Source organism: Phyllostomus discolor, chromosome 2, assembly GCF_004126475.2.
Source record: "Phyllostomus discolor isolate MPI-MPIP mPhyDis1 chromosome 2, mPhyDis1.pri.v3, whole genome shotgun sequence".
Classification (NCBI taxonomy): Eukaryota; Metazoa; Chordata; class Mammalia; order Chiroptera; family Phyllostomidae; genus Phyllostomus; species Phyllostomus discolor.
In genome coordinates, this window is record NC_040904.2 from 202,349,169 (window position 1) to 202,375,853 (window position 26,685).

Consider the following 26,685-nt stretch of genomic DNA (forward strand, 5'->3'; position numbering starts at 1 on the left):
AGAATTGTAGCTCATCCAAGGACAGGAAAGCAAAGTTCACTGTTATGTTCTACAGAAAGATGGGCACAGATTAGTGGGGAAAGACAGATTATTGCTTAAGTATTAAAAGCAAGACAAGGTCCAGTAATGACCAGCAGGGATTGTAAAAAGAGCATCAGGTAAGGCTCTGCCTGAAGACGCACCATTGTTTCAGGGCTAAGTGCTGATGAAGGAAAAGAACAGGCTTTGGAAATGGACAGAGCTGGGTTCAGTACTTGGCTGTGCCATGTCATAGCTGAGTGGCCTTGGGCGATCTAGTGCCTCTCTAGGCCTAGCCTGTGCAGCTGTTGCATGGGCTAACTACTCAGAGACACATTTCATCAACTGATCAATACACTGAGATTCTATGATTCATGATGCATGAGTTTGATCCCCATGTGGAGCAATCTTGGGGAAGGTGCTAGAGACCCGAATGTGGGGTAGGGGGTTGGCAGGGAGGGCAGCACAAGCCAAGGAAGAGGGCCAAGGTTGAGTCCTGAAAGATGTTACAGTTTCTGGGGTGGGAGGAACTGGCCAGAGGAGACTGAGAAGAAACGGCAGAAAGGAAGGCGAAAAACCAGCAGAAAGTAAACTAGATGGAAAAGTACAGTCTCCTGACTTTGAGAGTTCTCGGGCACTCAGGGAAGAGATCGAGCAGGACTTTGGAGTAAAACAAGCCTGAGTTCAAAACCAGAGCATGCCACTTACTAGAGTATGTCTTTAACAAGTTACTTCACTGTTACTTTAACACGTTATTTTAGTTTTCCCATCGGGAAAATGGGGAGTTACTGTTAACACTAAATGAAATAATGTAAACAAAGCATTTAGCAAAGCCCCAGACATAGCAGGAAGGTAATAATGTGATCTATTATTGTTGATTAGCTGAAGAAGGACTCTTATCTATACCTGAGTTGATGGTGTCCACCTGCCGTGCTGGGCCAAAGGTAAGGACAGAAGAGAGAAGTCCCCACATTCTCTGATTCCTGCTTGCCACAGGCCAAAACCCACACGTGCTAGGCCAAGGTCAGCACAGTTCTGGGTCCTCCCACTACCAGGAGTCATTCAGAGAAGGAAATTTTCTCATTCAAAAGGTGACTTTGTCTTCAGCATAGAGACCTGTCATCTCCATTATCGCCTTCACAGCCCAAGTTCTTAAAGAACCATTACTCGCTGTTCTGGCCAATTGCTAAGCTTCTTCTCATGCACATCTTTTCTCATGCCCTGGACTCAGGAATGGGGCTCCGACCTCCAGACACTGAGTTTCTTGTGGGAGCATCTCTGAGGCTCCTCAGGACTCAACACAGCACACCAGTCCTCTTGCAAATAACATATTCGATGTTTGCTTTTTCCTTCGGCTAAGAGAAGGTAGCGGAGGAGCAGAGAATCCCAGGAGGGGAAGAAGGCCCTATGGGAAAACTGCCCTTCACAGGTGGGTCGGATCGGATGAAAGGAGAACGCTGGGGCTGGCTGGCCTAGAGCCTCACGTGATTCGTTATTTTAGTAAAGCAGCCAACTGCTTCTTGAATGTAAATGACTCTCTTTTTTTTTTCCTCCTTCCTTGTTTAATATGGAGAATACCAGCGGCTCTTTTATTCAGGACTGAGGCCTTTTATAATTACTTCAGACATCACTGCGTAATTACACAACAAAGCCTAGGAGGGGAGCTGGGCCTCAGCCAGTGGGTAATTTGTTTTGTCTAGCAGGATTTTTTTTTTCACAGGTGTTATTAAAGGGAGGGTCTACACACACACACACACACACACACACACACACGTGTGTGCGCGTGCATGCACACACGTATTCGTGGCAGGGCTCTCCATGCTTGTGTTTTCCAGCCTTGGCCAAGGGAGAGGCAGGCTAGCAGCATGCTCCCCTCTCTTCCCCCCACCCATCATGGCAGACTTACTGTCGGTAGTTGTAGGCTATGTCAGCAAATTGCTTCCGTCTTGCGCGGTACACAGGATCTTTAAAACCCTAGGAGAAAGGAGATACTTGCTAATCTCAAGGCTTTGGAGCGAGAGGCCTTGCACACCTATGCACACTTGTGCATAGGGAGCCCTTGAGCTTGGACAGTGCGCCTCTCCCTGTCATGATTGCACGCTGAAAATAAAGTCTCAGTGAGACTGAGGGCAAGCCCTCCCACCACGTGATGAGTGACACATATGAGCCACACCTTCAACTCGGTGTGAGCCTCTGTGCCACGGGGTTTCAGAGTGCAAAAGAGTGTACAGGCTTTAAAAAGTCTCAACCATAGCATTTGTAAAGTGGACACTTGCTAAATTAGGCAAAGCTGGTAGGATACTCATCTATGACGAAGATATACAACATCCACTAAACGCTTGATCGATGGTGTCTAACACCACTTCTTAACTTCTTGAAAGACAAACAGTATGTGCTTACCATTACTGCAATTTTTTAAAATGCCATTTATTCACTGCTTACTTTATACCAGTCTGTGTGTAGCCAAACTTACCAAACTTGTAAGGTAGGCTATTTTAATGTGATATCTGTACCCCCCCCCATGTTAACTGCAGCATAATTCACAATAGCCAAGACATGAAAACAACCGAAGGTTTCACTGATGGGTGAATGAGTAATTTGCATTATATATGATTATTATTCAGCCATAAAAAAGGAAGGGAAAATCTTCTGACAGTATGGGTGGACTTTGATGGCATTAGGCTAAGTGAAGTCAGTCAGACAGTGAAAACACATACTTTTTGACCTCACTGATATGTGTATATTTTGGGAAATAAAGAAATGCAAATGTTTCACACTGGAAAAGTGAAGCAAAATTACCATACATTTTTTTTTCATTCCAAACCTAAGTTCCAGATAAGTTAAGATGATTAGTGTAGAAAATAGTCTATGACGTGATTATTACAAAGTATAACTCATTTTCCTTAGAGCATTGAGTGGTTTTCAATCATTAATTGCAGGTAGAAAAGCTTAGGAATCTGAAAAATTACAACGACCATTGGGCCTGCTTCTTCGGGGGGAAGGCAAGTTGCTCTGAGAGGCTGTGATAAGGAAACTGGGCACCACGATCCGACTTCCCGGCAGCACTAGCACATTCTTTTCAAAGGGAGCCTGTCTCCTGGGCTAACGGAGAACACACCTCCATACTTCGAACTCAAAATGTAAATGCAATGGACGTCGATCATGAAGGCTCCGTCGTGACAGTCACCCTCATCAGCTTCCTCTCCTAGTCTTATTTAACAGTCAGTAGCAAATGGCTTTTAACAGCTCCGAAATATGAAGTGTAAACTCGTGCCTTGAGAGGTGCCTTGGAGAACAGAACGTCTATCCGAGGAAGGCAAGAAGTTCAGAGGGTCACTTGCCCGAGAATCCTTAACGACAGAATGAGAACCTCCACCGGGGCTTTCTGGTCCTACCCAGGCTGCTGAGTGGAGGTTCGAGGGTTGCAGCAGAAAATTAGGAAGACGAAGAAAAATCCCCTTCACCCGTGGATTTCCAGCCCCTCACGCTGCCTCCAGAAACGGGACACCCAGGACAACTTCTCCCTGGTGGACTCTTTATCTTTAATCTGTAATGTAAGGCTTAAATATCTTTCCATCCATGAAAAAAAGAGCTTAATACAGAATCGTGGATCCCATAGATGTCAGCTATGTCAGAGGGAATATATAAAGATATAAATGAAAGGATGGAGTACACCAGAGCCTAACAGTGTCGTGAACATGAGAAAAAGTAACAGTTTTATTCTTGTGTACTATCTATGCTTTTGAAGTTTTCTTGTGTGTGCGTGTAGGGAGGCCACAGCTGGAAAAAAGTAAAGTACTAGTAAAAACCCACCGTATTCATTACAGAAAGGGGCGGCAGATTCGTTCATTGAGATGCACCAGCACACATGTACTCTATCACACAGGTTTTCTCTATGGGATGGTTTCTCACCAGGGTCCTTTTTCAGCTCAGAGTTGCTAAAGAGCTCATTACTAGCCTGCAAGTGGACCCCACCAAGAGGCTGCATGGACTTTGGGCTTTTGCTCTCTCAGTTACCAGCAAAATGTAACCTTGAAGTCCGTCTCTCAGGGAGTGGGCCCTGCGGCCTTCGGGCTGCCGGGTGACCACAGGCCTCCACAGCCCTGTGGCACGCACTCCAAATGAAGCTGCAGTTGGAGATGACGCATCATCCTGTGTCGGTTTACGCTAATAGCGGCAATGTCGGTGGCGCTGCGTGTAATTTATTTATAATCACCCTGTCTCAATTAAGCTAATAGCAGCAATTTTGGTTGCACTGTGGGTAACCAAGTATGTTTTGACAGGAAAATGTATTGCTGGTGGAGAAGGGATGAGGGGAGGGCGGGAGAGGGAGGACAGATGGAAGAAAGCAGAGAGAATTCTACAGGATGCAAAGTCGACATGCGATCACTTCCCTTGCTCTCGGGATTTTTGTTACTTGAGGGTGTGGAAGAGTGGGATTTTGTTTTTGTGGGGGTTTGGGGGGAAGGGCAGCTATACAAAAAAGCCTTCTGAGTATTTCTCTAGACAGAGGCCTTGATGTCACCATTTCTTGATATCATGGCCAAGGTTAAACCTCAGAAATGCCATCTTTAATCAGACAGGCTGGAACTAATATAAAATAATACTGAATGTCAACTCTCATTGAAAAAATAAAATTAAAAAAATAAAATGACTAAAGACAAATTTTAACCTAAAAAATGTCTGATGGGCTGGGTTGGATTTTTAACCCATTTGATCGCTAGGAGCCTGGCCACAGGTCAGTTAGTAAAATGAGACAGTTCATGGTAGCGACCACACAATGTTGGGTGGATTAGATCAAGTAAAATCCTAAGTATAAAGGAAACATTCACCTTGACTGGTGTGGCTTAGTTGGTGGGGCATTATCCTGCAAGGCAAAAGGCCACCAGTTTGATTCCTGGTCAGGGCACATGATTGGGTCATGGGTTCAGTCCCCAGTCGGGGCACCTCTGAAAGACAACAATCATGTTTCTCTCTCACACTGATGTTTCCCTCCCTCTTTCTCCCTCCCTTCCGCTCTCTCTAAAACTAAATAAATAAAATCTTTTTTTTAAAGGAGACAGTCAAAAAATAATGCATTGTGCACTACGGCGGGAAGTCCAGAAGCTGAGACATCTTGCTCAGAATGCAAAAAGGATGTTCTGTGGAAGGGTCACCAAGCCCCATCACCCATCCTTGGGCTTGTCAAGCAGCACCTAGAGAATTCTCACCTTGCTACTTACAGTCCATGTAGGCCAGCAAGGAGAGCCTTTTTGCATCCTATCAGCCCCAAGCCAACAAGAGGAAGGTTGGTACACAGGAGCCAAGAGGTTCAAAGGGACATTCTTAAATATCTACCATTGCCATCCTGTAGACATGGGCCAAAGGCCTGCGAACCAAGGGACATGGGCAGTGCTGCTCCCGCCCCCTGCTGTTGCCCGCACTGTGCTGTGAACCGTGGTCACCCCCGATGAAGCCTGCCTGGAAAGGACTCAGAGACCTGGGTTGGTTGCCCGTGCCGGTAACCTGGGCGTCACTGTTTCACTTCTCTCCTCCTCCTTGCCTTCACATCCAAAAGTCAATTTTTGTCCATTTTTTTTCTGTGAAATATCTTGAGTCTGGCTTTTTTTTTTTCCTACCTTATCCTCACTGTTACACCTTGATTCAGGCCTCCGCCATTTCTTGTCTGGACTACATGACTGCTTTCTTGTCTCCTCTCCAGAACATTCTCCCTCAACTTCGGCCCAAACAGACTTTACAAAAGGCAAGTCTGGTGGCATCATGCCCATCCTTAAAACTTTCAATGGCATCTCACCACTTTCAGGATGTAGTCCAAAATCCTTAAGACAGTCCACGAGGCTTTATGTGCTCTTGCCCTGCTTACATGTCCAGCTCTGTGCTGACCTACAGCTGCCCACATATTATGACTCCAAATCTGTCCAAACTGGTCTTATTTTAATTCTTCAAACACACCATGCCCACCCCCGCCCGCCCCCCCCACCCCCACACAATGCCAGGCTCACAGTGGTGTCCCAGTCCCCTTGGCCATCCCTCTGGGAAGAGGAGTCACCCCTCCTCCCTGGACCCTACACCTGAGGCTCCGGGAGGGCAGGGTTCAGGTCCCATTAACCATTTCCACCCCCTTCCCTGCACATGGCCAGGGACACTGTTCACAGGCACGTGAGGCTGCACAGCCCTCCCAGGGCTGAGATTTCTCATCTGAGAGCGAGAAAGCACAACCTTCCCACGGGTTAGAACATTTAAATTTTTTAAATGCAGGTAAAGCATTTCCCACAGTGCCTAGCATACCATCCATGGCCCCGAAACGCTCACTCTGAGTATCACGTGCTTAATCACTGATGTGTGGACAGAGGAAAGAGAACAGGGCTGGGGGGCCGGCGGGGCGGACAGAGTGGAGGGCAGCTATCCTAGCTCATGTCCCCTCTTCCCAAACGCCCCAAGGCAGATGTCCTTGACCTCTGTTTCGGGGACAGTCCTTCCTCCCTGGCCTCATTTCTCAGAGCAGCTGTGCTGGACGCCCTGACGGGGCAGGGGGCATCGGGTCAAACATCAGCACCTGCTGCCAAGAGCGGGGCTCCGGGCGAGACAAGCTGCTCGGCCAGACGCCGGGACGGCGCGGTGCGGAACAGAGGGTCCCCGCGGAGGAACATCCGCCCCTCTCCTCACACCCTGGAGGGTTTGCTCTGTCCTTGGCGTGTCAGTTCCCTGATCTGATGAGAAGTCACAGGCAGGAACAGAGAGAGCCTGGCCTCCTCGTCGGGGGGACCGTGTACCTGATAAATTGCAGTTTTATGACAAAATGCGTGACACTGAGAGGCCAGGGAGCCAAAGACGTGGGCTGGGTCTCTAAGGAGAAATTAATTCCAGAGGTTTAAGGTCAGCCCGTGGATGGGCCTCTCCTCTCACATCCTCCGAGGGCAGGAGTGTGGCCAGCGGAAGGGACGGGGTCAGGGCCGGGGGACTGGAGGTTGGGGAGAGGAGAAGGGACCCAGACGGGCTGATCCCGTGACTGGGCCAGAGGCCACCAGACAGCTTTTCAGAGAAACGTTGTCTTTGGAGGTGCTTTGCTCCTGGGGCCCACGGCCCAGGGGACCCAGACAGACGCGTGTTGAAGGGGGTCGTCGACAATGCACTCAACAGTAAGGGCCCCCTCGATGTGAAAAAAGAAAAACAGACAATGGAAGAAATGCAGACACTTCTGTTAGAGTCCTATTAAACCACCGCAAACGAAAGTAGCCTTAAGTCATTTAAAGATCTGTGAACGAAGGCATTTTCCTGGGTGGACAGTGAAGGGCAGTCACCCGGGTGGTGGCGCCCTCACCTACAGGGGCGGTCGGAACCGGCTTCGAGCCTGGGCTGGGCTGCAGCTCCCGGACCCTCCGCCTGGAGGAAAGGGGGGGAAGATCTCCCCACGCCTGTCCTCTACCCAGAGACCACGGAAGGACCCACTGCCCTGCCCCAGGACACACGACACAGTCTGAGTTCTGCATCGGGCGCCTCAGACCGGCTTGCTTCTGATCCTCACGCCCAGCACACCACCCAGCCACCCTGAGTCTCCCGGGTGCTTTCGGGACCCTGAGCCTTGCACACGCTGTTTCCTCAGACTGGAGCATCTCTTTCTCCCTATCTGACCAGCACCTTCCACTCAGTTTCCGAGATCCTGTCCCCGGGTCACCACTCCCCACGTCCCAGGGGGCCTGGCCAAGCGCTTAGAACAGCTTACTGTCTCCCAGGCCCTAGACTTTAGCCTCCGGAACTGGAGGAAGTCAGAGGAACAAAGAGGACTTACACATGTGTGCGCTGGGGGCGGTGCACACCCACACACCTGTATTGTACAGAAACAGTAGTTTCTGGAGGCTGACCCACGGTCGCTCCAACCACAATGACGTCACCGCACAATGATGACGTCACCGTATCGTTAAGTAGGCCCTCGGTAGAGACTGACGCACGAGCAAACAGACGAAGGTGCTGCTCCAAAGGGGGTGATGGGAGTAGGAGGGGGAGGGGAGGACCGAAAGAATCACGCGGGCAGGGCCCTGCACTCACCGGGTGGTCTGCATCCAGTTCTGCTCCGTAGCTGAGGATCTGGTTGGCAAATTGGTCCAGGTCCTGGATGGTTCTCGGGAACCAGGGCACTGCAACACAGAGAAGACAAAGTCCTGAGCGGCAGGCCCGCAGGGCACGGCCGGCCCAAGACGCCGCCAGGGGCACAGGCGCGTCATCAGCCCCAACTCATCAATGGTGGTGAAAGTTAAGGCACCTGATAGTCACCGCATTGCCGATTCAAACAGGAAATCTTGTTTTCCTGGAAAACTAATTTTATTTTTTTAGTTCAGCTTTGTGGAAGAGTAACCGGCAAAGTTGTAAGATATTTAAAGTGTCCGTGACTGTGATTCGTTGTCCACAAACATCGTGAAAGGATTCCCCGCCACGCGCTAATTCCCACACCCTCACCTCACACACATTTCTCTTTTCGGAGTGGGGAGGGGTAAGAACATTTGAGTTCTACTCTCTGAGCTCATCTCAATTACACAACACAGTTGTTACTAACTATAATCACCACGTTCTGGTTACATCCTCAACCCCTACTCACCGTGTGACTGAAAGGCTGCGCCCTTCCACCTTCTCCATACTTCCCCTCCCCCAGCCCCTGGCAACTACTTAGCTACTCTCCATCTCCATGAGTTTAATCTGTTTTCGGGTCCATACATAAGTGACACCATGCAGTATTTGTCTGTCTCTGGCTTATTTCTCTTAGCACCTTGGAAAGCAATTTTAAAACACATTCACAAACGTATTTTCTTTCCTGGAGATTTTCTCTGAATTACCCCAAAATTCATCTCCCTCCCAACCTGTCATGGGAGAATGGAGTCATTTTTGATGTTTTTCTTAGCAGCAAAGTATTACATGTAACCCCAGAATAGAAATCAGATAAAACCCAGAGCTGTTTTATTGTCAGCAAGGATGAGCCCACGTGACCTCCTCTTCCCATCACGTGTCTCCTCACAAAGGCCCCCAGGCATCCTGGCAGAATCTCGTGATGCCAAAGCCAACCCGAAAGCCAATGGTGATGCGAGTGGAGTCAGGTAGCAGGTGCCCGGCAGAACCCAAGGAATCCGTGGACTTGCGTGCTTTTGAAGCAGCACAGCCGGGGACGAGATGGGGTCTCAGGTGTGTGGCCTACAGAAACTGGGCCCCGATAGAGAGGGCCCCTGGTGGGGAGAGCAGGTGGTGGCCCCCAAATGCCTGTGGCCTACAGGAAAGAAGACACCCTGGGGGTAAAACTGTCCCAGCAATGAACAGAGACTAGAACGTTTTGGACTGTAAGGTCCCCGAGGGCAGGGGCCATAGTGCACTGTAGTTCCAGATGTCCAGAAGGAGGAAAGGAGGGAAGGAGAAAAGAAAAAAGGAAGGAAGGAAGGAAGGAAGGAAGGAAGTCTAGTCCTATTAACATGTAAGGCATTAATAACTAACCATCATGCACAGGGTCAGCTCTGGTTTAGTTGCCATTTCTGAAGTATCCCCCCAATTAGTAAAGTATCATGACTCTGATTATACAGATGGGAAACTGAGGTTCTGAAAGCCTAAATAACTTTTAAGATCACACAGGAAGTAAGAAAGTGGTAGACCCAGAAAATATCAGAGAGCAAAAGTAGGCATGGGGGGGGGGGGGCATGGGAAGCAAGCCCTGGCACTCCACATTCCCCCGAAAAAAAGATTTAGGGGGAAAGATGCTGAACTTGCAGTCAACCAGGTGTGGCTTCGAATCCAGGCTCCTTATCTTCTCTGTGCTCAGTGCTCACAGGAAAAGCTGGAACAATAGCAACAACAATAGGAAGAAGAGGAAACATCTTTGGAGGCCTTGCCATGTGCCTGGCATGGTGCTTAGCATTTTAGGTGGAATGCCTCTTTTAATATGTGAATTACTGTGAGGAGTAAATGAGAATTTAGACAAAGGGCACAGCCCAGTGTCTGGCCCATAAAAGGTATCTTTCTGTCACTGGCAGGTTATTTCTGATTCTGGCCCAAAGGCTCAGGTGGGGAGGGAAAGAACATGTGTGCCATCTAGTGGCCATACATGGGAAATGTCATCTATGATCTAGACATGGGAGCAACAGGCAAGAACCAGCCACCAAAACAAGAGGGTTATGTCAACAGCACTAATAAAGTTTCATTTTAAAATAATAATAAAAAATAAAAGTTCATTTAGAGCCTTGTTTCCCTAGGTCTGAGGTTCTAAGCTCTCTATTGTCTATGTGAGTAATAAAAACTAATACTGAGTGCTATTCTAAGTATTCCACCTATGAGGTGGGTATTATTGGTCTCCCCATATTACAAATGAAGAAGCTAAGGCACAGAGTGGTTGAGCGGCAAACCCGCGCACACACTGCTAGAGAACAGCAGAGGCAGGGTTCTAACGCAGGCCTGGCTGACTCTGATCTCAGGTCTTGACTGAGAAGCGGTCCCACCCACCACTTTCGGGATAGTGCAGAGCACGTGGGTCTGTGGGGCTGGCCCTGGGGCCGGGCTGCTTGGCTGTCTTTGCGGCTTTCCGCTTGGAGGTTTCCCTGTCCCTGGAACCCAGCCCACTTCTCCGGACCGGCTCCCTTTGATACCAGTAACAGGAACAGACGTGGTGGTGGTGGTAGTTCAGGCTATTGCTTGTATACCACGTGCTGCATGCCGGGCACTGTCCTGAACCGTTCCGTGCCCTGCGTCAGCCAGTCCACATAGCAGCCCCGTTCCCGGGGCTCTATCACCGCTTGACCGATAGAGTGACAGGGAGCGTAGTCTCTTCTCAGCCTCCTGGGGACCAGCTGCCAGATGACTCTGCGCCCCACACACTGCTCACCTAGCATGGAACCTGGCTTCCCACTTCGTCCCCCGAACTTCTACCCATGCTTTCCTTTCTTCTCGAGGTCAGCAAGATTAACAGGCTTTCCAGTCTTGAGCCTCAGTTTACCTCTCCATAAAATGTGGAGTGTTGGATGCAATCCCTCTGGGCTTTCATATTCTGAGAACTGCGGAATGCCTGTGAAGGGCTGAGCCTGGCCAAGAGACATGAAAATATAGTTCCAGTTCAGTCAGTGTGTCAACCTCGCTCGTTTCTGAAAGTATAGTCACCGCATTTGTTCGGTTCCCAAATGTCATTGCCTCTACCATGATCCGTTCTCCTCGCACCAAAGAAACAGGGTTCTCACTCCGCAGATGGAAGCTGGGCGTGCTGGCTGTTTCCCAGCCGAACGCCAGAGGGCAGCAGAACCAGCATATTTTCAGCTTGATGTACGCGCTGGCTGTTTCTCATCTGAACGCCAGAGAGCAGCAAAACCAGCATATTTTTCAGCTCTGGGTTCCTTTTTTTGTTTTTGTTTGTTTTATTTTGGTTTGATTTTTGCGCTGCAAAGGGAAACCATTAGTTGGGTAACATGACTTAGCTCAGACTCGGGGTGGGAAAAAGAAAAATTGGTGAACTTGAGAAGTTTGCAAAGACGCACAAGATTCAAGGGTTGGCAGAGCTGAGAGTATAGCCGGTGTCTCATCTGGGTAGGAAGAGGACCCAAGCCAGGCCTAGTGACTAGGAAGGGTCCACCAGCTGTTACCTTGGGGAGCAGAGACAAGGCGTAAGGAAATGAGACCCAGGAGAGGAAGGTTCTGGGTGTTGGGAAGACAGTATGGAGGGCCTGACATGCCTCCCTTTCTGAGGAAGAGACCGACCGACGGGGGCAGGGCTGTAAAGCAAGCAGTGTGCGGCCGCCGAGTGCTCAAGGGGAAAGACTGCAGAGGACCCCGGGCAGGATCCGGACCAAGCCTTTCTGTGTGCCTGTGCTTTGTACTGCGTGATGGGTGTGCACACGCTGCACCGGAAGCCAGCAGGTCTGTGTTCACGTTTTCCCCCTCCCACCCAAAAATTGTGCAACTCAGCACGTACTTGATGCCTAAGCCTCTGGCTTCTCATCTGTGAAATGGGTGAGGCAGCCAATCCCTCACTGGCCTCCTGGGCTGGGGCGAGAAGCAACCAACACGCAGTAGGTCCATCGGTGTCATCATTACACTTGAACCACACACATGCACACACACAGACATCGGTCTAGGTAAGTAAGGTCACACAGGCCACTGGTGGCAGCACCAGAGTTCACACCTGTGTCCCCCTCCTCTACAACTGGGGTCTTCCGAGTTTCCCAGCCACACAAAAAAATGACAGCTACTTTTTTTTAAGTTATAATTTTTGGAGAGCTTACAGTGTCCCCGATCCTGTACGAAGCACTTTTTACTTCCACTGTCTGCTTTAATTCTCAAAGAAATCCTAGGCAGTATTATTACTACATCTGCTTTACTGATAAGCCAACTGAGGCTCAAAGAGATGAAAGGACTGGCTCAAGTTCGCGAGGCTCGCCACGCTGGACTTCGAACTCTGTGGCTTTGGCATGTCCCTGCTCTGCTGGGCTGGCTCAGAATAAGGTAAGGCGTGGGGTGGGGGGGTCCTGGGTTTGAGATTCCTGCTCTCCCACCAGCAGAGGGAAAGGAGGGAGCAAACTCAACCAGGAATCCAAAGGCTCCTGAGGATAATCCCGAGCACAGCCCTGGGTCTCCCCACCTTTCATGCCAGGCCTCCCTGGATTTAGGGGTAGTGACCGTTTAGTGTCTGAGCCGTCAGCTCCTCACACCACACACCTTCGCATTTTCTCTCCTTCAGTGAAGGTCACAGGCCTCTCTCCCCACCCAGTCTCACTCACAATGCTGGGAACCCAGTGACCCAGGCCTCTGTTTTGAAAAGTTAAATCAGATTAGTTCATTAATGACCTTTGCAAATACCTCGGTGGTGGGCTGGCCTCCGTGAGCCCCTCCGTGGCCTCGCGGGCTGCTGGGCTCAGTGGTTAATGAATGACTTGGGCAGCGTGGTGATACAGAGGCCTTCTGTGAAGCCAGAGGCTCCCCGGGGCTGGGGGGCAGATCGTTAATGAATATTGATTTGGTTCCAAGGGAAGCAACCCGAGGGAGGGCTGGCCCTGGACACCCACGTTGTAGTCTCATTAGGTCGGGGTCAACAGCTCAGCTCAGACCAAGGGGCGGCTGGCTTGGGAGCGCTCCTGAGCCAAAGGGCCCCACAGGCCTGGCTGGAGCCTGCTTCCAGGCCAGCGGGTCAGAGCAAGCCTCTTAAATTTATAGCCATTCAAGGTGCAGGCTGAGTCCCATCTCACCCCTTCCCTCCACCAGACTCCCAGCAGCCCCAGGGTTTAGCTGAAGAGGCACCCAGGCTTGCCCCAGACTTCTGCCTCCAGCCTGTCTCGGGAAGAGCAATAAATCCTCCATTTCTGTGGCCCAAAATAGAAGGGTGCTCTCACCCCCCGCCTCCCCGGCTCCTGGGTGTCTCTCCCCTGAGGCAGTGGCCTCCAGCCCCCAAGAAAAGCAGTCGCTGTGCTCATCACATGTCCCCCTATGAGAGAAGGGATGCCGTGCCAACATCCTGCAGGATGAAGGCTTTGGATGGTTTTATTTCCCTCTTTCAAGGAGCATCTACTTTCTTTCTAGAGAAGAGATGGTCTTCAGGAAAGTCTCAGGCTAGCGGTGCCCAGCGCTTCGCCTCCTCCTCCCGGAGGGCAGGGCGAGGTGGGGCGAGGTGGGTTCAGCGCCTGTTCCCAGCGCTGGCGGGCAGGACAGGCAAAGCATTTGGTCTTGGTCTGCCCACATGTTAAAATGAGAATGCGAAACAGACGGATAAAGGGGATCCAGTCGCGAAGCACAGAGTAAAAATGTGTGGAGGTAAATGAATGGAATGAGTAAATGCATAAGAATGAAAAAATGAATCAATCTTTAAAAAGATCTGCAAGGTCATTTATTCCAGTCACCAATCTAAACTGGGACTGTCCTCCCAATGCCCTTTTATTTAAAAAAGGTCACTATGTTAGAAACATGTTTACACCGAATTCTGTGTTCTGAGCGCTCACATTGCACTGAGGTCTAATAACCTGCCACTTCCAGCTGGGCTTACGGTCACCCTGCCCTGGGTCCAAAGGAAGACATGCAAAGTGCCTTCCAGAGAATGCCCACCTCCCTCCGGGAGCCCTTCCTTGGCCCTGCTGGCTTCAGAGGGCCCAGGCCAGGCCTAAGGATTAAGAGAAGGACTTCACCAGCTGTCACCTTGAAGATCAGGGACAAGGCTTAAGGAAATCAGACCCAGGAGAGGCAAATTCTGGGTGTTGGGGGAGAGGGGACCTATTGAAACAAAAGTCCCAATCCCAGCTGCCAGGGCTTACAGCAACATCGGCACCTCCGACCAGCATCCAGGTCTGCAGGAGGCAGCCTGGAAACACTCGGACCCACGGCTCCTGCAGACCAGGGGCCACGGGCATCTACGGCCCTGAGAGGCACACAGGGGGCCAAGTGGAGTGCCCGGCAGGGTGGGGGGGAGTTCTGGAGCTGACAAGGGGGCAAAGGAAAGAAAGGACACAGAATAGAGGAGCAGAGGAAGAGGGAGAAGAAAGGGGGGCCTAGGTGGTGGGAAGAGGCACAACCCCAAACATCTGGAACACCCCTATGCTAGCCTTAAGCGGCTTCTCTGTCAAGATTCTCATCATCTCTTTGGGAGTCAAGATAGCTTCGACAACCTTCTCTCTTAACAATATGCATGCACACACGAGTGCCGTTTTGCCCAAAATTCAGAGTCTTTTAAGATTCCCCCAAGGACCTCTATCCTTCCACTCCCAACAAGCGATCTGAAACTTCAGCCTTACCATGGCTCTGCGCCTCAGGGCAGCAACACTGAAGCGGAAAAGAGAAAACTCCCAGAGGGCTTGGGGTGGGGGGAGGTGTCAGCGAGGAAAGAAATGAGTAGAACGGTGTTGCTTTCTCTTTTCCACAATGATTTTTTTCCCCTTAAACGGTGGGTTCGTGAATTGACCCAAATAAAAAAGACACATAAAATCCTAGTTGCCCCAAGGCTAGATAGATAGATAGGTAGATCGATAGATAGATAGATAACATAAATAGCCCTCCTGCCTCTACAAAGCAATCTGGATTCCCTGGGCTTCCACGCCAGGACCATTATAATCACAATGTGAACAAAGTCCACTAAATGCTTTCGGAAGATAACTCCCTACCGATCTTTTTCTCCAAAGGTGACGAGCCTGTACTTCTGTCCAGCCGAGCTATTTGGCCCGTCTGTTTCTCCTGGCTGCAATCTGTCTCCATACAGGAATTTTCCACCCCCCTCCAAATGCAATGTCATGCAGAAGACTCAAAGGGGAAGGTAAAAGGATTAGGAGATGGATCGATGGCAGATATTAATGCCCTTTTATGTGGGGTTGAAGCAGGATTTGAGGTCATCAGGAGAGAGGGGAGCAGGAGAATAGACCTCAAGTATTCAAAAGACTCCCTGGATTAAAATCCTATTAAACTCACACCACTTTCTCCAGGAGGCATTTTTAGGAGGTTGGGGCTTATTTTTAACTCGTCACTGTAATTAACCTTCTTCCCTTAAGCTGTTTTGGGTGGGGAATTTTTTTTTTAGCAATTAAGAAACCGAAAAGTTTCATTTTCTATCACTCACACGGCCCTTTGAATGGTTTTAAAAACCGCAGTGACAAGTGGTTTGGCCTAACTGACTGGAGGGGCTCAGACGTCCCACTCCAACCCGCTGTCAGACTCGCCCCTGAGAGCTGAGCCCCTCCCCCCCAGAAAGGGCGTTTTGTGGCATGAAAAGAATCAAAGGTTCAGATCTACCACGACGCCTTCCTTCCTGTGGTCACCCTCCCACTGGGTTCCACAGAAAGAGCAACTGGGCGACGGTGATTGCTCATCCTAGAAAAGATCTGTTTCTGGGCCCTGACTTCTTCACCAAAACTACCCAGACGCCCGAGGGGCCCGTCTTTCTCCGCAGGCGCAAAGTTGCGCTGTTGCCGCATCACCTGCATCCCTCGCCGCTGTTGTTATGGGAAGTCAAGGTCAGAAGCCATGTCAGGTAGGGGCAGCCAGGATGGGGTGGGGGGGACCGAGCACCTGTACTAATAAGGGTCCCCAAACCCTTATTTTAAATGGTTAGTCTTAGCAGTCTTTCCTCCTCCATGAGGCAGAATGTTAGCTCCGCTTCAAACCTCAGTGCCCTGCCCTTTTGAGCCCTGCAAGGGAATCGAACCTGTGCTACGTTCAGCCTCTGATAAGCCCAACACTGATGACATGATTCCTCTGAGTGAAAACATTGATTTTTTCGCTTCTTTAAAAATTTTGCCCTGGCTGGCGTAGCTCAGTGGATTGAGCTCAGGCTGCGAACCAAAGTGTCACAGGTTTGATTCCCAGTCAGGGTACATGCCTGGGTTGCAGGCCATGACCCCTAGCAACCACACATTGATGTTTCTCTCTCTCTCTTTCTTTCTCCCTCCCTTCCCTCTCTGAAAATAAATAAATAAAATCTTTTAAAATTTTTCATTTTATTTTTAGAGTGGGAGGGAGAAAGAGAGGGAGAGAGACATTGATGTGAGAGAAACACATTGATTGGGTTGCCTCTCATAAGCACCCTGACCCGGGACCAAACCAGCAACTGAGGCACGTGCCTCTACCGGGAATCGAACCTAGTGACCTGTCACTTTATGAGATGACACCCGACCAAGTGAGCCACAGCAGCCAGGATGGCTCTTTCATTGTTACACTTGCCCGGTCCCCAAGTGAAACAGTGGAGGAGAGGCCCAGTTCCATCAGCCATGTCTCCATTGCAACACCTGTCCCTCTCCTGTATCCGCCTGAGTGGCAGCCCATGTGCTTCTTTAAGGACAGGCAGTATGACCCTCTCTCCCCCCAGCTCCCAGCACGGTGCCTGGCCCAAAGCATCGCTCCACACACACTCACCCTCCATCGCACAGAATCCACTCCCTGCCTTATGGCAAGTCACGGCCTCTGTTTTTTTACAATAAAAAATTAAAGAATCTGTTGGGCTGCATGAACACTGAGGCCATTTTCTAGTTCTCAGAATCCCTGAAAAAGTAGTTGTGTGTAGGCTGGCATTTCAGGGCTCCTGTGCTCGGGCCGTTATTTATAGCAATCATGATAATAGTCCAAAGAGAGGACATCTATTAAGCCCTTGAACACGCTCCACACTGTTCTCAATGCTCCACTGCTGTTATTTCATTAATCCTACGAGACAGAGACACTTGTTACTCCCATGTGACACACTGGGAGATTGTAAAGGTCAGCAATTTGCCCAAAGTTACACTAACTACGGTGTGCCCTGGTTTCAAAGTCTGGGCTCCTAACTGTTCTTCCACGGCCCATTAAGAACCTCCTTTCTGAGCCTCCAGTTCGGGCTGCCAGCCCTTCATCTGATCTACATACATCTTCCCTGGCTCCCCAAGGGGCCACGGGCCTGCCTGTCAGTTGCTTTGATTTCCTACCCCAGGGCCCCAGCTGGCCAGGCCTCCACCTGCTCCAAGCAGAAGCAGAGCTTGGCCCCAGGTCCAGCAGGGCCTTTGTCCTGAGAGTCCGCAGCTCCTGTGGGGAGCAGGTGGCCGGAAAAGCCAAAAGAGATGATCATCTGGGAAGCAGCTTGGAAGGTGGAAGGGGGGCAGGCAGACAGGATTGATCTGAGGAGGAATTCCAAGTGCCTACCCCCAGTGACCTGAGCCTACAAGTGTGGCCGTACACCCTCGGCAGGGGCAGAGTCCTACATGAAGTTCCTCGTATGGGTGACGGCCACAGGAGGCCAAGGGCAGAAAAAGAAGCGAGATCTCCCAGGAAGGCCTTAGAGGTACCTCTTACTAACCGTTTCAACGGCTTGTGCTAAGAGATGGATCTTGCCTCGTTTTAAAGCATCTCTGCCTAGGAAAATGCTACTTTCAGCTACAGAGCCTGAAATCCTCTTGACCTAAAGTCTTTAGTGTTTTTACAAAAAAAAAACCCTTTGATTTTGTAATAAAACAATTTTTAAGTTATTTAGGAAAAAATATTTCATCTCAGCAATGGCTCTCCTAGGTATTCATTCAAATGAGCTGAAAACTCAGGTCCACACAAAAACCCGCATGTGAATGTTCTAGCAGCACTGTTCATAATCACCACAATGTGGAAGCAACCAAATGTCCTTCAACAGGAGGATGGATAAACAAATTGTGGTACATCCATGCAATGGAACATTATTCAGCGCTAAAAGGAAATGAGCTATTGATTCACAAAAAGACATGAAAGTGAAAGAAACCAGTCTAGCCCTGGCTGGTGTGGCTCAGTGGTTGAGTGCCAGCCTGTGAATCAAAAGGTCACCGGTTCGACTCCTAGTCAGGGCACATGCCTAGGTTGTGGGCCTGGTCCCCAGTAGGGGGTGCACGAGAGGCAATCGCACATTGATCTTTCTTTCCCTCTCTTTCTCTCTCCCTTCCCCTCTCTAAAAAAATAAAATAAAATAACAAAACCAGTCTAAAAAAAGCTACATACCCTGATTCCAATGATATGACATTCTGGAAAAGTCAAAATCATGAAGACAGTAAAAAGATCAGTGGTTGCAAGAGGGACCAAGTACGGAAAGAGACATCAATCAGTGGAGCACAGGGCATCAGGGAGGCCACTGAATCCTCTACATGAGGCTGTAATGATGCATACGTGACAGTATCCATCATTGCCAATCACCATGTCATTACCTGCGTTTATCGAAACCAAAAGAACCATACAATACAAAGCATGGTCTCTAATGTAAATAATGGACTTTAGTTAATCATAACGTAACACTATGGCCCATCAATTATAAAGAATGTAGCAGACTAAGGCAGGATGTTAGTAACAGGAGAAATTGGGGTAGGGTAGGGGCAGGAGAAAAAGGGCATGTGGGAACTCTCTATACTTTCCACATAATTTTTTCTGTAAGCCTGAAACTGCTTTTACAAATAAAAAGTTTATTAAAATAGTTCATGTGGATATACTTTGCATCCTAAGAAAGCTATCACTTTGTTCCTCTGTATTCTTTTCAGGATAATCATAAGAGTAACAACAACCACATACTACCATGTCTCCAGTCTAAGCACTGTTTATGTGTGATCTCATTTAACCCTCACAAAAACCCTATGAAAAATTGAGGCCAGAGCAGTTAAAAGGACTTGTCAGGGGTCTCCATGTCATGAAGTAGAAGAGGTAGGGCTTGAACTGAAGTCTGTTCAACCCCAACCCACTTATAATGCCTGCACTGTATTGCCCCACGCCATTGCCTTACTGTTCTGGGGACATCCACGGGAAGCGTTTCAGCAGCTCCAGAAGGAAGCAGAGAGAACAAGTCTTCACAACTCCTTGATTTAATCGTCCACTCCCAAATATTTGCTCAGCACTTGTGCTCTAAACAGGTGGCTAAACTGCTAGGACATATATATATTTAAAAGACTGCCCTTGCCTCTAAGACACTCCTAATGTGGTGGAAGGGACAGACAGAGAGGTGGACAATGATGCTGGAAGCCCGGGACAAGGCGGCAGGCAGCCTCCAGCAACGGAGCTGACGGACTATGAGGAGAACGTGTGGTCCGCCTCTGGCTGGAGTGGAGATAAGCACGGAATTTGTCTTGAAGATGTCTCTACACAGAAAGCACCCTGGACACCCTAACCATGCTGCCTCTGGAGGTAGGAGGTCAAGAGCATGACAATCCAAGGAGGAAAAATATATAAAAATCACAGCAACAGAGCAATAACAATTAATAGGAGAAATAGCTATCCCCAGGAAGGAGGAAAAGAGCTAACATTTGTCAAAGGTCTACACTATGCCAGGCGCTCTTCTAGGTCTCTAACCTACATCTTCTCGCCCACTCCCTCAGTGATCTTCCAGGGTGGGTATTACCTTTGCCACTATTTTGCAAGCAGAAGGAAGAGTGGCCTGGGTTGCAAAATCCCTCTCCTTCTTACCTGTGTCTTTCTTCTTGTCTCGGGAAAGTTCATGCACCGTGGCACCGATCTCGTGTTTCAAGATCTTGATGATGCTGCCCAGAGCGGGCATGCTGCCTTTGTCCAGGTTGGTAAAGAATTCATACTCATCTTTCTTTAAAAGTGAAGGCCTTGACTCAATGTGGGTCAGATTTATATCATTCTCCTAGAAAACAGAAGTGGACGTGTGAAGGGGGCCGTCATTGGCATTAACGCAGACCCAACACGCAAAAACAGAGCAAAACGCACAGCACACGAAATGCAGACAGATGAGAAATAGGATTTTTTTAATTAGAGTAGAAGAAAGTCCTTAAAGCTACAGGGTTTTTTTTTACTATTTATTTTTATTGTTGACGCTATTACAGATGTCTCCAATGCCCCACCCCGGCTTTGCCCACCTCTACTCTACTTTTTTTTTTTCAAATCCCATTTAACAAATGGCAAGAGGTGGAGATACAGTTCCAACGCCTCAAAATTTAACCACATGGAAATCAGCCAAATGCCAGAGCCGCAAGCATGACATGTTGATCTGGTCCTAATGTCCAGGACAGAGTGTGCCAAAAGTATTTACACAGGGGAAAAAAAACACCCTTTTCCAAGTGAAATGCCACAGAACTGGAATAATAATATCTCAACAAATAAATACATAGAAGCAACAGATTTCTGCTTGAACAGGGTCCACAGGAGTCAAGCTTCCTGGATTTAAATCCAAGTTCTTAACTGTATGGGAAATGAGACCCGCAACCATTCACCTCCGTGTTTCTAACCTTTGGCTTCCTCATCTCTAATTTGGTGATAGCAGTGACACCTGCTTCAGACATTTTTGGGGGACATTGAATGAAATGACACGTGTACACTGCCAGGTACATGGTAAGTGCTCAGTAAAAATTCTGTAATTACTGCTCATATGTTGGCATGATTCCTTTTTATTCAAATATACAGCCAACATGTGCATAGCATCTACTAGGTACCGATGACTCTTCCAGGTGAGTGGGATGCATCAGTGAACAAAACAAAGGTACTTCTCTTTACAAAAGCTCCCGTTCAAGCTGTCGGGAAATAAACAACAAGCGTAAAAGAGAACTAATTTATATATTATTGTATAATGATGAGGGCTAAGGGGGGAATACGAGGCAGAAGGGGGTAGGCAGTCCTGGGGTGCAGTGCGGGCAGATGGCAGCATTTAGCAGGGTGAGCACACGGAGCCTCGTCGAGAAGGGCAGAGCTATGTCCTGACAGGGACGCCAGGTTTCCTGCTGTGAGGACAGGGACTAGAAGAGAGGTGGTAGAGGAGGGAAGGCTAGAGACATCGTGGCTGCTCTGACGCTTTTTAAGCAAAGAAAGGTCACTTCCGAAACCAAACAAAGAATTGCCATTTTTGGCTCAGAAGGAAAGAGAGTGGGCGGGCAAGTTCCACCTCCTATTTACATAAGTTGAAACTTCAAAAGCAGAAGGAACCGATTTCTGCCTTGTGGAGGCCAGAGAATACAGCCAGGCCCAGGGCCAGGACTAAGCCACACCTCTGGCAAACTTAGTGCTAAGGGGAGGGGGAGGGGAGGGGGGAGGCGGCAGAGGGGGAGGAAGGGCTGGAGGGCGACCATAGGCTGTTAGTGATCACCACCCACACTCCACCCCTGGGAACAGCAGTTCTCCTGGGGAAACCCACAAAACAATGTATACCCCTAAACTCAGTTTTTACTATTCTAGACACTTTACTATTCCCTGTCTTCCAGGGAAACTTTTTAACCCAAATTTGTAAACTGAATTTCCACTGGGGAGGAACGGTTAGAGATACTGTAGTATAACCACTCAGTGAAGATGACACCCCTGTGAAAAAGCAACAACACCTTACGTAAAGTGTCAGTGATCATTGCAAGGTATATCAGCGGAGGTGGCCTCTAGATAATGGGCCCGGAGGTGATTTTGTTTCCTTCCTTCTTTTTTCATTTTTATCATGGTCCAACTTTTCTAAAACAACATTTATTGCTTTCATAATGAAAAATTCAGTTTATGTCTTACAGGGTCATAATGACAAGCCCTTGGGAAAATACTTATGATGGATATAGGTATGTGATAATTAAAACATACTTTAAAAATATGGCCAGGCAATAAATAAATTAATTAATTAATTAATTTTAAAAACTAGAATGAAATTCATCAAAATCAGTTATGACAAGACTATGCATAACTTCTATTTATTTCACCCAAATCTTTTTTATTATTTTTTTTATTTTATTTTAATCATTGTTCAAATACAGTTTTCTCCTTTTTACTCCCAATTCAGCCCCCTCTCCCACCCCTCCCCACTTCCCTCCCATTACCACCCTCCCTCTAGTTTTTGACCATGTGTCCTTTAAGTTTGTTCCCCGCCCAAATCTTAGTATGTTAGCCATGTAATGAAAAGAAAAATGTATCTTTTAAATGTGAGAGAAGTTCCTGACTAAGAGCACACAGCCTAATTCTTTGAACTATTTCTTTCCCACTTGAAGCAAGTTATTAGTAACTAACTCTCTAGTTTGGCATGTAATTTCTGGGTTGAATTTTTTCCAGCTGATCAATACAGATACTTAGATAATTTTGGTTGCTAAGCACGGCTTTAGAAATGAACCTCCAAACCTGGTTACAATCATAATTACCTTTTAGTAAATAACTTTTTATTTTTAATCAAGGGCTGTATACCAGTTTACGCATTGACCCCTACACACTGACCACCTCTTTGGGTGAGGGATGAGGAAAGAACTTTCTGTTACTCTACCTGGACATCTGGGCAGAGGTAAGAAACGGTTAGAGTCAAATATTTTAAAGACAATTTCATGATCTGTCCAACAGTTAATTTATACATACAAGAGAGCAGTGTAATACCCGACTAACCAGAACCCTGGAGCAGAAAGTGTGGGTCCCACAGAACAGCAAAGTGACATGCATTGTTTATATATATTAATAGAGATGGACTAGAAACCCCATTCTGTTCCCAACCTTGAGGAAAATCTTTCTAAGGGAAAACCGGTCACAAGTGGATAAAACTATGAAAATACAGAATTCACAACGGTGAAAGAGAGATTTGTGCTTCTGGGTCTCTCCTTGCCCTCAAGCTCAGGGCCCCTTCCTCTCCTCCTCCCTTCCGTTTCTCGAGAAAGAGCACAGTGAAAAGCGTGTGGGCTTCGGAAGGATCCGAGTTCAAATTCTGGTTCTGCTGCTCACCACCTTTGAGTATGTTCGTTGTCCATGAGCTTTGGTTTATTCATGATTAAAATGAGGATGATAATATTAACTGGCAGCTCGGTGAGAATCAGAAGGAGAAAAAGCACAACTTCATTCATGGGTATTATTCGGTAAGAATAATGCATTACAGCCGTTTCTCTCAACTTGGTACGGATGCTCATTCCCCTGGGCATCCAAATACACTTGGTGTCATGAGCCATTTCTCCATTTAATATTTGCTTTATCCTAAGCTTTTCTCAGCGCCTTTCCTCAGACCATGTTCTGAAAAGGAGAAGGAAAAGCTGAGCACATTTTCAGATGAGACGAGACTGAAAACAGAGAGCTCCTTGAACCACCCGATGCTGAAGCCTTAGCGTAAGTGTCAATGAAGCTATGTCCTTGCTTAGTTCCGAGGTAACGTGGAAGACATTCACAAAGAATGCCCCAAATCCTTGGCCTCAAGCAAACCCCCAGCAGCTTTCGATAGCTCATCCAACCATGAACTTGTCATGTGTCAGACACTGTTCTAGCTCCTGGGGTGCAACAGGGAACGAAGCAGGAGAAGTCCCTGCCCTTCTGGAGTTTACATTCTTGAAAGAGGGGACAAACAATAACTACAAAAAAAATAATGTCGTCTTTGGATGGGATGGAGAAGAAATCAAGCAGGAAAGAGGGATTAGTTATTCCAGGGGTGCAACAGAGGTGTCGTTTTAAACAGTGTGGTCAGGAAGGCCTCGAAAAATAAACAGGTGACACTTAAGCACCAACCAGGAGTCAGTAAGGGAGCAAGGCGTGGGCGGACAAGGGTCCTGGGGTAAGATGGTGCGTGATCTGGCTGAGAGCCGTGGAGGGGGCCACTGTGACTTGGGCAGAGTGAGCGAGAAGGAGGGCGGCAGAACACGAGGCAGGGAAGTAACTGGCAGTAGACCCTGCAAGCAATTGTTGGTCGTTACCTGGAGTTTGGTTTTCACTCCAACTGTTAGGAAAAGCTAAGCTTGGTAATCGGGAAGAGGAGACACATCGTTTGACTCCCGTTTTAAAAGGAGCACTCGAGGCAGGGGCGGAAACAGTCTGGAGGCCACTGCGACGAGCGAGGGTGAGAAACGGTAGTTGCAAAGATTGAGGTTCCTTAGCCCAGACTTGAGACTGGGGCAGGCAGGGCTTCTGATACATTTCGTTGGTCTCCTCTTGTGAGAGGGCCCGCAACAGCCCTGAATGACCCAGGGTCTGGACATTCAGCCCACTGGGATTACCAGGAAACCAAAAGCATTCAGACAAGTATGAGCAGCACAGTTAAATTCTAGAGGGAGCTAAGACTGCCCACCCCCATACACGTGCACACACACACACCAACTCGGGGGGCAGCTCTTGCGCTGGTTCGTGCTGGATTTTCAGTAGAACTCATACCCCGGAGACCATCGTTCAGGATTCCACTCTTGCTTCCTCTGCAAGTGTCTCTTGGAATCTTTTGGCCTTTTCTTCCCCGAGTCTCTCTGTGGCATTATTTCTTCCCCACCTTCGCCTCCATGCAGTTGGAGTTGCGTCCAACTCGGAGGAGACTCCTTCCTGGGGAGAGCTGAGGTAGCAGCTTCATCCAGGGTCTTTTCAAGGCTTTTGAGGAAAAGGGCTTTCTCTTCTTTTATCCCTCTTCCTCCACCTTTTCTTGCCACCAGAACGATAAGATCAAAAAGGCACGGTGGTCTGTTCCAGTCCAGGCTACTGAAGAATGATGACAACATGTGTATCAGCCACGGGCCACAGCCCGGTCTAAATGGTCCCAGTGAGAGAGGTCTGACTTCATAATGAAAGTTTTAAAAGTGACCTTCATGTGGCTATTTCTCAGGTGTGTCCAGCTCTGACCTATTTGGTGGCTAAAAGCAATGCCCGTTTTCCATCTGAGGTCCTTCTCTCCGTGAAACAGGTCACCAGCCTTGAATAAAAGGTTTGGTGCAGCACCATTGGTAGGGACCAACAGTGGAAGCCAGCTCAGCAGCCCCAACAGGAAACGAAGGAAGTATAGCCACATGATGGAATGTGCGGCGGGGACAAAAAGCACGGACCCTGTGAACAATTCTCAGAAACAACGTTCATTTCATCACCCTCTCCTCAAGAAAGAAAGCTGCAAAAGGAGAGTTTTTACATTTGTATGAAGATTAAAAGCTTGAAAAACTAGGCCACGTATCACCAATGGTTATCCATGCAAACAAAGTATAACAACATGCATGGGAATCATACATGTAAAACTCAGGTTAATAGCCACCTCTAGGGAGGGAGTGCCTGGGGAATGGGTACAAAAGGACATTAGCCCTTTATACAATGCTTTATTTCTCACGCTGGAAGTGAGTTCCTTGCGTGTTCTTTATATCTATATCTGTGTTGGGGCATGTAAATAAAGTGAGTGTCATCTGCATTCTAAGAACTTTCCTTTCCTCCAGTGAGACTCCTAGCTAGCTCTTTCTATTTTTATTCAAGAAGAAATGTTCCCTGTAAGCACTTTACTGCCCACGACTGCCTTGGACCTGAGGCCTCGGTGGGGTGACAGCAGCCCTGGTGATTTACTATCCGTCTTGCCCTGCTTACCAGGCCCAGGGCTCAGGGAGAGGCAGGACTTAAAGTCCAAATTGTAGAGTAATAAATCACTTTTCTGCCTGGGTGCCCACTCTGCAGCCCAGCCCTTGCCCCCAAGAATGCTAAGGTTGGCAGATGGTTCAAGGATTTAAGGATTTCGTGACCCGATCACTTGTTTAATCTCTTACTTCAAGCCACTTGTTTCTTTGTTCTGGCACTTATTTCCCCCCGCCCTGCCTCTCCCCGGGCCCACCCCTTCAAGTGTCAGCTTCAGCACTGTATCTGCAAGAAACCTGCCCTGTCTCACTCTCTCTCAAGTATGGGTTAAGGAAGCTCATGGAACCTTGCGCTCTCCTAAGGCTGAGAGGGGCCCAGAATGACTGTCTGACTCATCCCAGTCTCCCCAGCACCTATATAGGTCTGAAAACAGTAGACACTCCAAAAATAGTAGCTGAATGCATACATGACAGAGTATGAGCCCCCTGAATATCTGCTGGAGGGAAGGCACGGCCATCGGGGCAGCGGTGGATTGGGTACAGAGAGTGAACGTGACAAACACAGAGTGCGCCTTCTCCATTTGTTTTCAAAGGACCAGTCTACCGAGGACAAGGAGGGTGAGGTCTGAAGCAATTTTTATCTCCAAGTGTCTAGCCTTGGGCAGCTTCATCGGAGCCTCTGTGTCTCCATCCATGAAATGATGCGAAGAAGGAGCATACCCATCACTGAAGAGCTCTGTCCTGTGCGCTCCCTTCCCCAGGGAACACACAGGAAGGCACCCAGTGGAGGGCTGGCGGAGGGAGCGAGACCTCTTGAGTGCAACTTCCCCCAAAAAGCCTGCTTGTAATTTGATGGCCCTTTACCGAACCACTTGCTGTGAAGACTTGCAGGAGACTATTTTTTTTTAAAGAAGGCACAAGACATGAAGTAGCAGAGGCTGAAAACTAGAGCGCTATGACAAATGTTAACATAAATGCATGAAGAACGGGCAGGACAAGTTCCTGAGGACCAGTGGGACATTTGTGG

The 26,685-nt window shown here is 48.5% G+C and overlaps 1 protein-coding gene across 3 annotated transcripts in view; it reads right to left on the reverse strand.

Moving 5' to 3' along the window:
• The window catches only part of PAH (phenylalanine hydroxylase), a 52,116-nt gene that overhangs the window by 14,898 nt on the left and 10,533 nt on the right, over positions 1–26,685 (reverse strand). For 2 of the 3 annotated variants that reach the window (XM_028532270.2, XM_036019500.1), the window contains 3 exons: positions 19,876–20,059; positions 8,065–8,153; positions 1,925–1,992 (listed from right to left, as the gene is read on the reverse strand). In XM_028532270.2, coding sequence (XP_028388071.1) covers positions 1,925–1,992; positions 8,065–8,153; positions 19,876–20,059 — 341 coding nt within the window. Of the gene's footprint in view, positions 1–1,924; positions 1,993–8,064; positions 8,154–19,875; positions 20,060–24,047; positions 24,416–26,685 lie in introns of those variants that run through there. The other variant, XM_036019501.1, reaches the window with a different exon arrangement.